Source organism: Branchiostoma floridae, chromosome 2 (genome assembly GCF_000003815.2).
Source record: "Branchiostoma floridae strain S238N-H82 chromosome 2, Bfl_VNyyK, whole genome shotgun sequence".
Taxonomy (NCBI): domain Eukaryota; kingdom Metazoa; phylum Chordata; class Leptocardii; order Amphioxiformes; family Branchiostomatidae; genus Branchiostoma; species Branchiostoma floridae.
The window spans coordinates 18,953,254-18,963,581 of NC_049980.1; the positions used below are offsets into that span (position 1 = coordinate 18,953,254).

Here is a 10,328-nt window from a genome sequence, read left to right on the forward strand (position 1 = left end):
TCTCTCGACTTTTGTAAGCTGTAAAGTTAGCTAACATTAAAAAAACGTCCTTGGTTGTGGCAAAGGCTCTTAGCTGCTATTCTCACTACCGACGCCAGGCGGCGTTTCAAGACCCGGTGCATTGCATTCTGGGCCAGTGGCTGTCAGGAAAACTAGCCAAGATGTCGGCCCTAACTGTGATGGGAGAGCGCTCCACTGGAGATAACATCCGCACACAGAACGGTAAGGACTCAATCCTCAACTTTACCGGGTCACTAAGAAACAAAAATATGTTAACATTCCCCTGGTGGTCAGTTGGGACCGTTATATCAAGGTTCCATGTGGAAAAATGACATCTAGTGAGCGGTCTTTACAGCACGTGTTTCTGGAACATTCTTCCCCCCCTCCCTTGTGCAGTTGTGGTGAACAAAATTTCCTACCGAAATTAAGCACATTGTATGCGTGGCCATGATGTAGAAGTTGGGTCTTAAAAAGAACTAGTCCCCAACCACATAATGTTGTTATATAAAGATGTATGGTGGTTCTTTTTGTGTAAGATTAGATTTTATTCCCTTAGCAACGGTCTATGTAACGTTGAGGTAACGGGAGGGGGCCATACTTCGACATGTGTTCTACGTGTTGTGTACATGCATTTTTTATTGTACATCTGACCCGCTACCCATCAGAACTAAATTTTAATCGATTGGTAGTCGTATAACCGTGATTAAAGCTACATGGATACAGGTTTCATTTAATGATAACGATCCGCGCTGCGGTTTGGGAGCGCACTTAACGTACCGTACGTATTTGACTTACATTCTAGTGGAACGTTCCAGCACAAAAAGGGGGTCCAAAGTTCGACATAATAACCTTTAAGCCTTTTCGGGGTATAAGAAGTTATTTCATGTACTAAAAAATTAGACTAAAAGTTCACAATACTGTTTGTCTGTCGCAAACATGTACTTTTTCTTACATTGCACGACTTGCTCCAATGCGGAGAGATGAAATAAAACAAGGGGATTTCAAACACATTTCTTCCAGAACATTATGGCCAGGTATCAAACAGCTATTTAATACTTGTCCATGATTTCTATCAACAGAACTACGTATACGGCTCCTTAAATGTTCACTGTCAGCCAGCACAGACTTACATCAAGGTGTTAACGCAACTAGATTTCACAGTCGACACCGCCGGCCGGTCCTCACGCCATTTTGTCTGCACGTAAACACGATCCACGTGATCCCGGCCCAGGGGAGATTGCTCGAGCGAAACCCGTTCTGTGGTTCTACTTGAACATTAATCGCATATGCTTTATATCTCTCAGAGCATAGCCTTTTAGTGGATCTGTAACAATGCAATTTATCATCCGGAAATTCACGACCAACTGCTGAAGCGCCAGGCCCAACACGGAAAGGATGTAAGTGATATTTGCAGGTCAAAGGGTCACTTGAAGAGCCTAAGGCTACAGCACCCTGGGAATTTTGTCGCACACTGCAAGCGATTAGATTTCATACACAAAAATTGTTTTGCACAAAGCATCAACTTACGTAATTTTGACGACATTTATTTCATTAGTCTGTGTAACGCAAACTCCGCTATCCGGAGCGTGTAGGTTCCTCCCCGCGGCAATGTAGGAAGGGCCTAAGAATCGCGATTAAATCAGGTTATTATTTCATCGAACACCCTGAAAGTTTCGACGTCCGGACGTTCATACAGTATCGACTTCTTATTTGTTGTCAGATATTCTATATAAATAGATATTCTATAATCAGCGAGTGAACACATTCAATGATTTCCACGTCACACTGTAGTGCCTGTAATTGGCGTTAATACTGAGGAGCTGCCCATCATGGCGACGTTGCCAAATTACTCAGTAACTGGTTTTCGTGTCATTTGAAGTAGCGAATAATAAAAACAGTGACAACACGTTGTTTCTATCTACAGTTGGTAAATGCATTTATTTGCATGAAGGAAAGTGATGCACGAAGATGAACACCTTCCCGGCGTCTATAGGTTTATATAATGATAATAATAACAATGATATCGGGTATATTTGTAGCCAGTAGGTACCTATTGTGTTGATTCCCGTACGTGGTCAATCTTCTTCCTATTATAGGAATATCAACGAGAATATCTTAAGTTCTGATGAATAATTTTAGCGAGGATCATTTTAAGTCCTTAGGCCTTTCAACCAGTTGCCAAACAACGAAAACAACGGCACATCAAGAGGATGTTGAATTGAATCTCATGTCGTCTTTTGGAAATCTTTGTAACAATCTAACTGTGAACCTTGATAAGTAACTAATCTAAAGATACAAGACCCAAACAAATGACCCAGCTTAGAAGCTTGGTTTAAGGGTCAATAAAAGTTGTTATGGAGGGGAAAATGACGCATTTTCCAACAAGGAAAAAAACCCACATAGATGTTTGAAAATTGTTCTAAATAAAGAGATAATTTTACCAGTACTTTTCCAATTTTTCCATCCAATATTGTTTGAACAATTTAGAACTCTCGTGACTGAAATATTCTTTTCCTCAAAATAGTTCTTTCAAATTTTCAAAGTTATTTCAAATATTATCACTCTCGGTGACTTCGAATAGGCTCTAAACTGTGCCTAGCTCTCGAGATCTTCCTGGACTTCCACATCGTCATCGCCTGTTTCATAGTATAGTGACAGCCATGTCGGAGGCTTCCGCTGTCTGGACTGTGTCTGTAAACAACAGCAAAATGTAAGCGTCATTGAGTTTATTTGAATAGTTGTAGAATACAACAAAATCAAACATTATATTGAAATTATATGTAATTGAGTCGACTAGATAACCGTGATTTTATGTTTCATATCTGTTTTGAGTGCAAACGGTATTCATTCAAACCATAACATGTGCTTAAATGCTAAATGCGGCATTAGTCCGTTTACCTACCACTGTTTTACTGGATGAGCCAGGATCATCGACAGGCTGCCGTTGATTCTCCTTCTCCTCTCCATTCTCCCGCCTCTTCTTCTTTTGTGCCTGTAGCTTGCCCTCTTCTCTCTTTCTCTTTCTGGCTTCCTTCTCTTCCAATTTCCTTTTAGCTTCAGCTTGTCTCTCTTCCTTCTTTCGCGTTTTTTCTAACTCTTTCTGTTTTTTCTCTTCTCGCTTTTTGTTGAGCTCAGTCTTTCGTTTCTCTTTGCGTTCCTCTTTTTCTTTCTTCTCTGTTTCCTTTTGTCTGATTTCAGTTATAATTTCGTCATGAGTCAGAACCCTTCCCGTGAGCCTTTTCCTTGATTTGCGGCCAGACGACTTGGGTGTTGTGACGGGGAGGAGAATGTCTTGTAACTCTGGTGGTACAAGACGTTGTATCAGCGGACTCAGGAGCGGCTGGCATGTTGTGCAGGGTGTAAGACAGGTTGGGCAAGAAATGGAAGTGGCAGAGGCAGAAGTCGAGGGATGTGGTGGAGGAGTGGCAGAGGCAGAAGTCGACGGATGTGGTGGAGGAGTGGCAGAGGCAGAAGTCGACGGCTGTGGTGGAGGAGTGGCAGAGGCAGAAGTCGACGGCTGTGATGGAGGAGTGGCAGAGGCAGAAGTCGACGGCTGTGGTGGAGGAGTGGCAGAGGTAGAAGTCGACGGCTGTGGTGGAGGAGTGGCAGAGGCAGAAGTCGAGGGATGTGGTGGAGGAGTGGCAGAAGAAAACTTCTCTCCAGGGATCGCCGACATCTTAACCCAACGGTCGTCAATTGCGTCTTCATTCAGTGGGAATATGCCACTCTTTTGGAAAGACGATTTTATCAATGATGGAGTGACAGAAGTCGAGGGATGTGGTGGAGGAGTGGCAGAAGAAAACTTCTCTCCAGGGATCGCCGACATCTTAACCCAACGGTCGTCAATTGCGTCTTCATTCAGTGGGAATATGCCACTCTTTTGGAAAGACGATTTTATCAATGATGGAGTGACTGTATGGTCGTATACAGTATTGAATATCTTCGCAAAATTCCGTTTTGTGACCTGAAAATGCGGGTTCGCAGCCTGCATTACTTCTAGGGTGAGGGCCCACTTCGACTTGAGCGGTGCGAAGATGCCGACATCCAGGGGCTGTAGAAAGTGTGTACAGTGTGGTGGGAGACCGAGGATGACCACGTTGTTGGCAACGGCGGCTTCTAGGACTTTAAGTGTGAAGTGAGAATAATGCTGGTCAACGATCAAAACAATTGGGCGCTCTTTGTGGCAGTGAGATAGGAATATTTCGTAAACCACCTTTCGAAGAGAAACTCGTCGATAAAACCCGAATCGGAGAACCCGTAAATGGCATTTGCGGGTCCACCCTCTGTGTAGGCGCCTCCCGGAAAGCCTTTGCTAAAGACTATCATTGGTGGCACCGTCTGCCCTGCCGCTGACACACACACCAGTGCCGACACGTGGTCTCGGCTTCCAACTCTCCGTGAAGGAGACCTCTTCTCTCCGCGGGGTACTATAACCTTAGATATTTTCGCTGAAAGATCCACGCCTGTTTCGTCAGCGTTATAGATTACATGTGGGTTTTTGTTTTTGGCATTCGCCTCTGTTAGTTTGTCTTCAAGCATCAAGAAATATTCGAAGATCACTCCTGGGGTGGCCATGAGCGCCCTCTCCTTGTCTAGCTGGTCAGGGGACCGGAGGCTGATGTCGGGATGGCGACGCTTGAAGCCTCGCCACCACTTCTTGCCCGGCCCAGCCTCCTTAAACCTCGGTGACTCTCCGCGGCCCTTAGCTCTTTTAATCTCAATTTGTTGCGCAAGGGCCTTTGTGACCCTTACGGTGAGAGGGAAGCCCCTGTCGGACATGTACTTGGCGTAGCCGACAAGGGCCTCCTCGTCCTCGGGTGTCAAGACTGACGGTCTTCCTTGCACCTCTCCATGGTGACCTTTTATGCGACCAATCAGGGTTGTTCGCGGAATTCCAAACTTTTTGGCCAGGCTGTAGACAGAGGCGCCATTGTTTGCTGCCTCCAGAGCAGCCTCCATGTCAGCCTGATGGTACTGTTGGCGTTTCCTTTTGGCCCCAGATGCCATCTAATAAAGAGATTGAATCGATATCGACTATGAACGACAGCAGTAATTTAGATCCCCCCTTCCACACCCATCATCAAACATTGAAGAAAAAAAGTTTCGTTTCTTTGTTTGTTTGTTTGTTTGTATGTATGGGAGTTTCATATCATATGTTCAGCACGACGAAAAATCACGATATGTCATCAACACTACTTATATTTATCCAAATATGGGCGGATATAAGCGTTTGTTTGCTTTAACCTTGCCGTGTTCGAATTCAATTTAAGCATTCGAAGGTACACACATTCATACCTAACTTCTATTTGGATATTCTCATACTACAATCGCATCTTTTGCTATCAAAGTATAACTTACATACGCTGAAACGTCAGAGTTGTATATACCTACCGCGACTTCATGCGGAAGAGCGCTAAACTGCAATCTCAGGCGGTGTGGTGCTGGTAGTGCTGGTAGTGTTGGGTTGCGTTCGATGATCACATGACTTCGAACACGTGATTCTCAAGATGGCGGAGGAGCGGTGGTGTGTACACAAGTAGCGTGACATTGTAGCCTCAATTAACCAAGTTCAAAGACTCAGACAAGACACAGGTTTGTTTCTTGGCAAGTTTAATAAACAACCTTTCTACATGCGGTGGCAATCTGTCATATCTCACATCTTAGACTGAATAATTCAACAGATATGAAGGCCACGGTCTCGATACGTTCTCTCGTCAACCTATGCGAACAGCGTCATTATCATAAAAATATCTTCAATTGCTAGCTGCTTGATGTATCATGTTCGGTACACTCTATGCATCAGTATTTTACTAAAGGAAGACTAGGGCCATCAATATTTGTTTTTGTCGTGTACATGCTGTCAAGCATAATAAAGTTACAGCAATTTTAAAAACCATGTCGGACTTTGGACCCCTGTCTAAGTATGGCCCCCTCCCGTTAACGTTACCTCCGAGACTGACAAAGAAATAATTAATCTACACAACCTCCACACGCAAAAATGACTGTGACAAAGGCACCGTATAAAGATACTCCTGTCATCACAGCTTCAAATATATCTGGTGGGGGTATTTACTCTGATTTTGGACAATTCAAACTAAACACCTGAAATTAGTATTTTATGATTTATGATTTATTAATATGTGACAGGAAGGCATAAACCCATGAATTTCTAGTATGTCCCGTAGATATTTAGAACACCTTCTTCTTCTTTCAGTTATGGCTGCGACGTCCATAGCTAACATTGTGAAGAGCTCTCTGGGACCAGTGGGTCTGGACAAGATGCTGGTAGATGATGTTGGGGTAAGTAACTTACATGTACTAGGTGTAAAGTCATGATGTGAGAGTTGAATTGTGTGTAAACTGTGACACAAATGGTTCCCCCCTCCCCAGGACGTGACAGTGACCAATGATGGTGCGACCATCCTGAAGCTTCTGGAGGTGGAGCACCCGGCTGCCAAGGTTCTGTGTGAGCTGGCAGACTTACAGGACCAGGAGGTCGGGGACGGAACCACTTCTGTGGTGAGTGTTCCCTTCTCCCTGCACCGCTTTCATGCACAGGGACATACACATTCACACACACACAAGGACACACACATCATCTATGGTGTCTACATCTCAAACAATTCATGGTGGGGAGAATGTCTCCTGCTATCATTTTTGTATTAGTGAATCATAAGTATTAGTTGAGTTCTAGATTTTCACAACATAGCTAGAAGCCATTGAGAGTTAACAAATTGGGGCTCTATTCCAGGTGATCATCGCAGCTGAGCTACTGAAGAATGCTGAGGAGCTGGTACGTCAGAAGATCCACCCCACCTCCATCATCAGTGGATACAGACTGGCCTGCAAGTAAGTAGTGAAGGATTGGACATTAGCTTTACTAAATGCTGCAACACCCTGAACCAGTCTTTTCAAGTTGGTATTTTATTTCAAGGTACAAATGTAGTTGTGACTTGACTGGAATTCATTACTCTGTCAGTCTGTGGTAATAATGACAATGTGTAACCCCAGGGAAGCAGTGAAATACATCCAGGACCACCTGACCATCAACACAGACGAGCTGGGGAGGGAGTGTATCATCAACGCAGCCAAGACATCCATGTCTTCAAAACTGATTGGAGCGTATCCTTTCACAACAAGCAAACAGTCAAAGAATGATTTTATTCTTAGATGATCATGTCCACAAGTGAAACAAAATATTTGCATCTATTTTAGAGTCAGAGTGCATTGTGGTGCCCTTTTCCCCATTGATGAGTAGTATTCCTTAATGTGTCATCAGTGATTCTGAATTTTTTTCCAACATGGTTGTGGAGGCAGCCAATGCAGTGAAGATGAGTGATGGGAAGGGGGGAGTGAAAATCCCCATTAAAGCAGTGAACGTACTGAAGGCCCACGGCCGCAGTGCTAGGGAGAGCATCCTCGTCAATGGTTATGCTCTCAACTGCACTATTGCTGCCCAAGTTGGTAAGTAACTATTTCCTTTACTCCCAATTGTTGTCAGTCTGTCTGTTTGTGTGTCTGTCTGTGCTTTTGACCACAAAGCAGTAAAGGGTGACTATGATATGGGCTCTGATTGTGAAGTCTGCCATCTCTGATTGCCTTCTTTACTGCTGTGTGCTGACTCTTCAGCTGTCTTATTAGTATGATTCATTGTTTTGGGGGGCTTTGTGATTTTAAACCATTTTAAGACATTGAACACATATTAATACCAATATAGTCTGATATCTGGTTCATAAGTTATCCTTGTTGTGATGCTGCAGGCATGCCAAAGAAAGTGACCAATGCAAAGGTGGCTTGCCTGGACTTCAGCCTCCAGAAGGCCAAGATGAAGTTGGGTGTCCATGTACTTATCAACGACCCTGAGAAACTAGATGCCATTCGTCAAAGGTCAGTGTCCACTGATAGTTCTGAACACTCACAGATGTGTACATGTAATAAGTTTATTTGTTTGCTTGAGCCTTTGTTTTTGAGGAAATTGAATCAGCCGTCTGGCTGATTTTCATTGAAGTCACGAGAGAAGAGTTAAGAATCAGACAACATATATTGAACAAAAACATAGCAGATAGAAGGGTACAAGATTGAAGTGCTCTTCAATTTAGCAATAAATTGATAAATAGATATCCTTCAACATACAAGGTATTGCAAGATATATTTTAAAAAGTCAAACTGTATAATGCAAATGTAACATAAAAAGTACACTGGAGCTGTTTAAATGTAGTCATTCCTTAACACATTGAGGATGTTTCACACCCCAAAGTCTTAATGGCTAGGTAAGCTATGTACATCTAGTTGACAACTGCCAGCCATGAGAAGATTTATAATACTTAAGTGTTTGTTTCTTCTATCCCCAAACAGGGAGTCTGACATCACCAAGGAGAGAGTGGAGAAGATCCTGGCCACAGGTGCAAACGTGGTGCTGACCACAGGGGGCATCGATGACCTGTGTCTCAAGTACTTCATGGAGAAGGATGCCATGGCTGTGAGGCGCTGCAAGAAGTCGGACCTCAAGAGGATCGCCAAGGCAACTGGAGGTAGATGTTGATTTGATCCATCCCTATTGTGAAGTTTGTGAACCCTTCATGTGTGTTACAACTTACAAGTACCATGTGTATGCAAGAGCTGATGTTATACATATCTGTGTCTTTGCTGTCAGTCAAAATTACAATGGGAAGGCTGATTGTCTGTGTTTTTCTAGCCACCCTTACAAGCAGCTGTAGATTTGGCTAATGTCCTCTTGGTTCTTTTCTCCCAGCCACCCTTGTAAGCAGCCTGGCCAATCTGGAAGGAGAAGAGTCGTTCGACGCCTCCCTTCTGGGTGGTGCTGATGAGGTGGTGCAGGAGAGGATCTCTGATGATGAGCTCATTCTTATCAAGGGGTGAGAGAACAACTTTTTTATCTAACATTTTAAGTGATAAAGGCTGCTGGCACCAATTTGAGTCTTTGACAAGGGAACCAACCTTTTGTCATAGTGTTCCAAAGGGGTGTCAGTTCAAACTCGTACACTGTGTCATTGAGATATTTGTTGTACATGGTGTATCAGTTCACTTAAGAAAAATCTTTGTTTTTGTGGCATGAAGTGATTTAGCTGTGATCTCTCTGTGTAGGCCCAAGGCTCGTTCAGCCAGCTCTATCATCTTGAGAGGTGCCAATGACTTCTACTGTGATGAGATGGAGAGGTCTGTACACGACGCGCTGTGTGTGGTCAAGCGTGTGCTGGAGTCTAAGACCATCGTACCTGGGGGTGGTGCAGTAGAAGCAGCTCTGTCCATCTACCTGGAAAACTTTGCTACTTCTCTGGTCAGTATCTCAGATATATTGTTTTGTATTTTCCACCATCTTGATGTATGAAAAATGGAATCTCCCACAGAAACTGTAGTCTAAGGAAGTTTTCCTCCGTTTTGCAGGGTTCTCGGGAACAGTTAGCTATTGCGGAGTTTGCCCGCTCTCTGTTGGTGATTCCAAAGACGTTGGCAGTGAACGCAGCTCAGGACTCCACCGAACTGGTGGCCAAACTGCGGGCCTACCATAACACATCACAGATCAACACAGAACGCAGTAACCTCAAATGGTCAGTCAGCATCAATTTCATTGACTTGAGAAATGTTAGAGAATATTTCTTATTTTCCTAGAATTCTTTTAAGCATCTTTAGTACTATCTTTAGCAGCTACTTCTGCATTAGGCTACATATATCTGTTGTATGTCTGTCAGTTGTAAATACATTGGAACTTTTTTAGTCTTTCACTATACTGACAAAGTATGTCTAATAAACTAGCTAAACTTTGTTCTTTACTGTCCCCTGTCCTACTTCAGGGTTGGTCTAGACCTGTATGAGGGCACCATTCGAGACAACAAGAAGGCAGGAGTCTTCGAGCCAGCCATGTGCAAGATCAAGTGTCTGAAGTTTGCCACGGAGGCGGCCATCACAATCTTGCGGATCGATGACATGATCAAGCTGTTGAAGGAGGAGAAGGAGGGAGGAGGATATCAACAGGCTTACGAATCAGGAGCACTGGAGGGTTAATTTAATTATGGAATTGTTAGGCTATTTGTGCATTTCCTTGTGTTTTATGTGTTTTTGCATTTGAAGTACACTGTAGCTAGTTTGTCAATCCTCCTTTGTCCATCCCCTTTAAATTTCCAGAATAAGGCATTGAATGAAATATATACTATGGTGAATCAAGAGCACTGCACCAAATTAAGTACCATCAGTTGCAAGAAATTTATTTCATGTCAGAAATATTGATGATAATGTGTGACAACAAGAATTTGTGTTGTATTATTAATAAATGCAGTGGCCGTAAAGTTACTCTGTCCGAGTCATCAGTT

The 10,328-nt window shown here is 43.4% G+C and overlaps 2 protein-coding genes across 2 annotated transcripts; one reads left to right on the forward strand and one right to left on the reverse strand.

The window, feature by feature from the left end:
• The first annotated feature begins 45 nt into the window (after positions 1-45).
• LOC118409609 (T-complex protein 1 subunit alpha-like) lies at positions 46-10,308 on the forward strand. Its single transcript, XM_035810750.1, has 12 exons — positions 46-222; positions 6,215-6,300; positions 6,391-6,519; positions 6,752-6,849; positions 7,012-7,122; positions 7,280-7,464; positions 7,761-7,887; positions 8,356-8,531; positions 8,753-8,876; positions 9,106-9,298; positions 9,406-9,569; positions 9,813-10,308. Exons 1-12 carry the CDS (start codon positions 162-164, stop codon positions 10,021-10,023), a joined length of 1,665 nt encoding a protein of 554 aa, XP_035666643.1. The 5' UTR covers positions 46-161; the 3' UTR covers positions 10,024-10,308.
• On the reverse strand, positions 2,221-3,754 carry LOC118409612 (PH domain-containing protein DDB_G0287875-like). The gene is made up of 2 exons (XM_035810759.1): positions 2,903-3,754; positions 2,221-2,691 (listed from the first exon to the last, which is right to left on the reverse strand). Exons 1-2 carry the CDS (start codon positions 3,674-3,676, stop codon positions 2,596-2,598), a joined length of 870 nt encoding a protein of 289 aa, XP_035666652.1. The 5' UTR covers positions 3,677-3,754; the 3' UTR covers positions 2,221-2,595.
• Positions 10,309-10,328: the final 20 nt, after the last annotated feature.

What these genes read in the sequence shown, in the direction of transcription:
- LOC118409609 (XM_035810750.1), top strand. Translation starts at nt 162, where the DNA reads ATGTCGGCCCTAACTGTGATGGGAGAGCGCTCCACTGGAGATAACATC. An exon ending in GGGACGGAACCACTTCTGTG is followed by an intron (nt 6,520 to 6,751) that starts GTGAGTGTTCCC and finishes GCTCTATTCCAG; the next exon opens with GTGATCATCGCAGCTGAGCT. An exon ending in CTAGATGCCATTCGTCAAAG is followed by an intron (nt 7,888 to 8,355) that starts GTCAGTGTCCAC and finishes ATCCCCAAACAG; the next exon opens with GGAGTCTGACATCACCAAGG.
- LOC118409612 (XM_035810759.1), bottom strand. Translation starts at nt 3,676, where the DNA reads ATGTCGGCGATCCCTGGAGAGAAGTTTTCTTCTGCCACTCCTCCACCA. An exon ending in GCTCATCCAGTAAAACAGTG is followed by an intron (nt 2,692 to 2,902) that starts GTAGGTAAACGG and finishes TGTTGTTTACAG; the next exon opens with ACACAGTCCAGACAGCGGAA.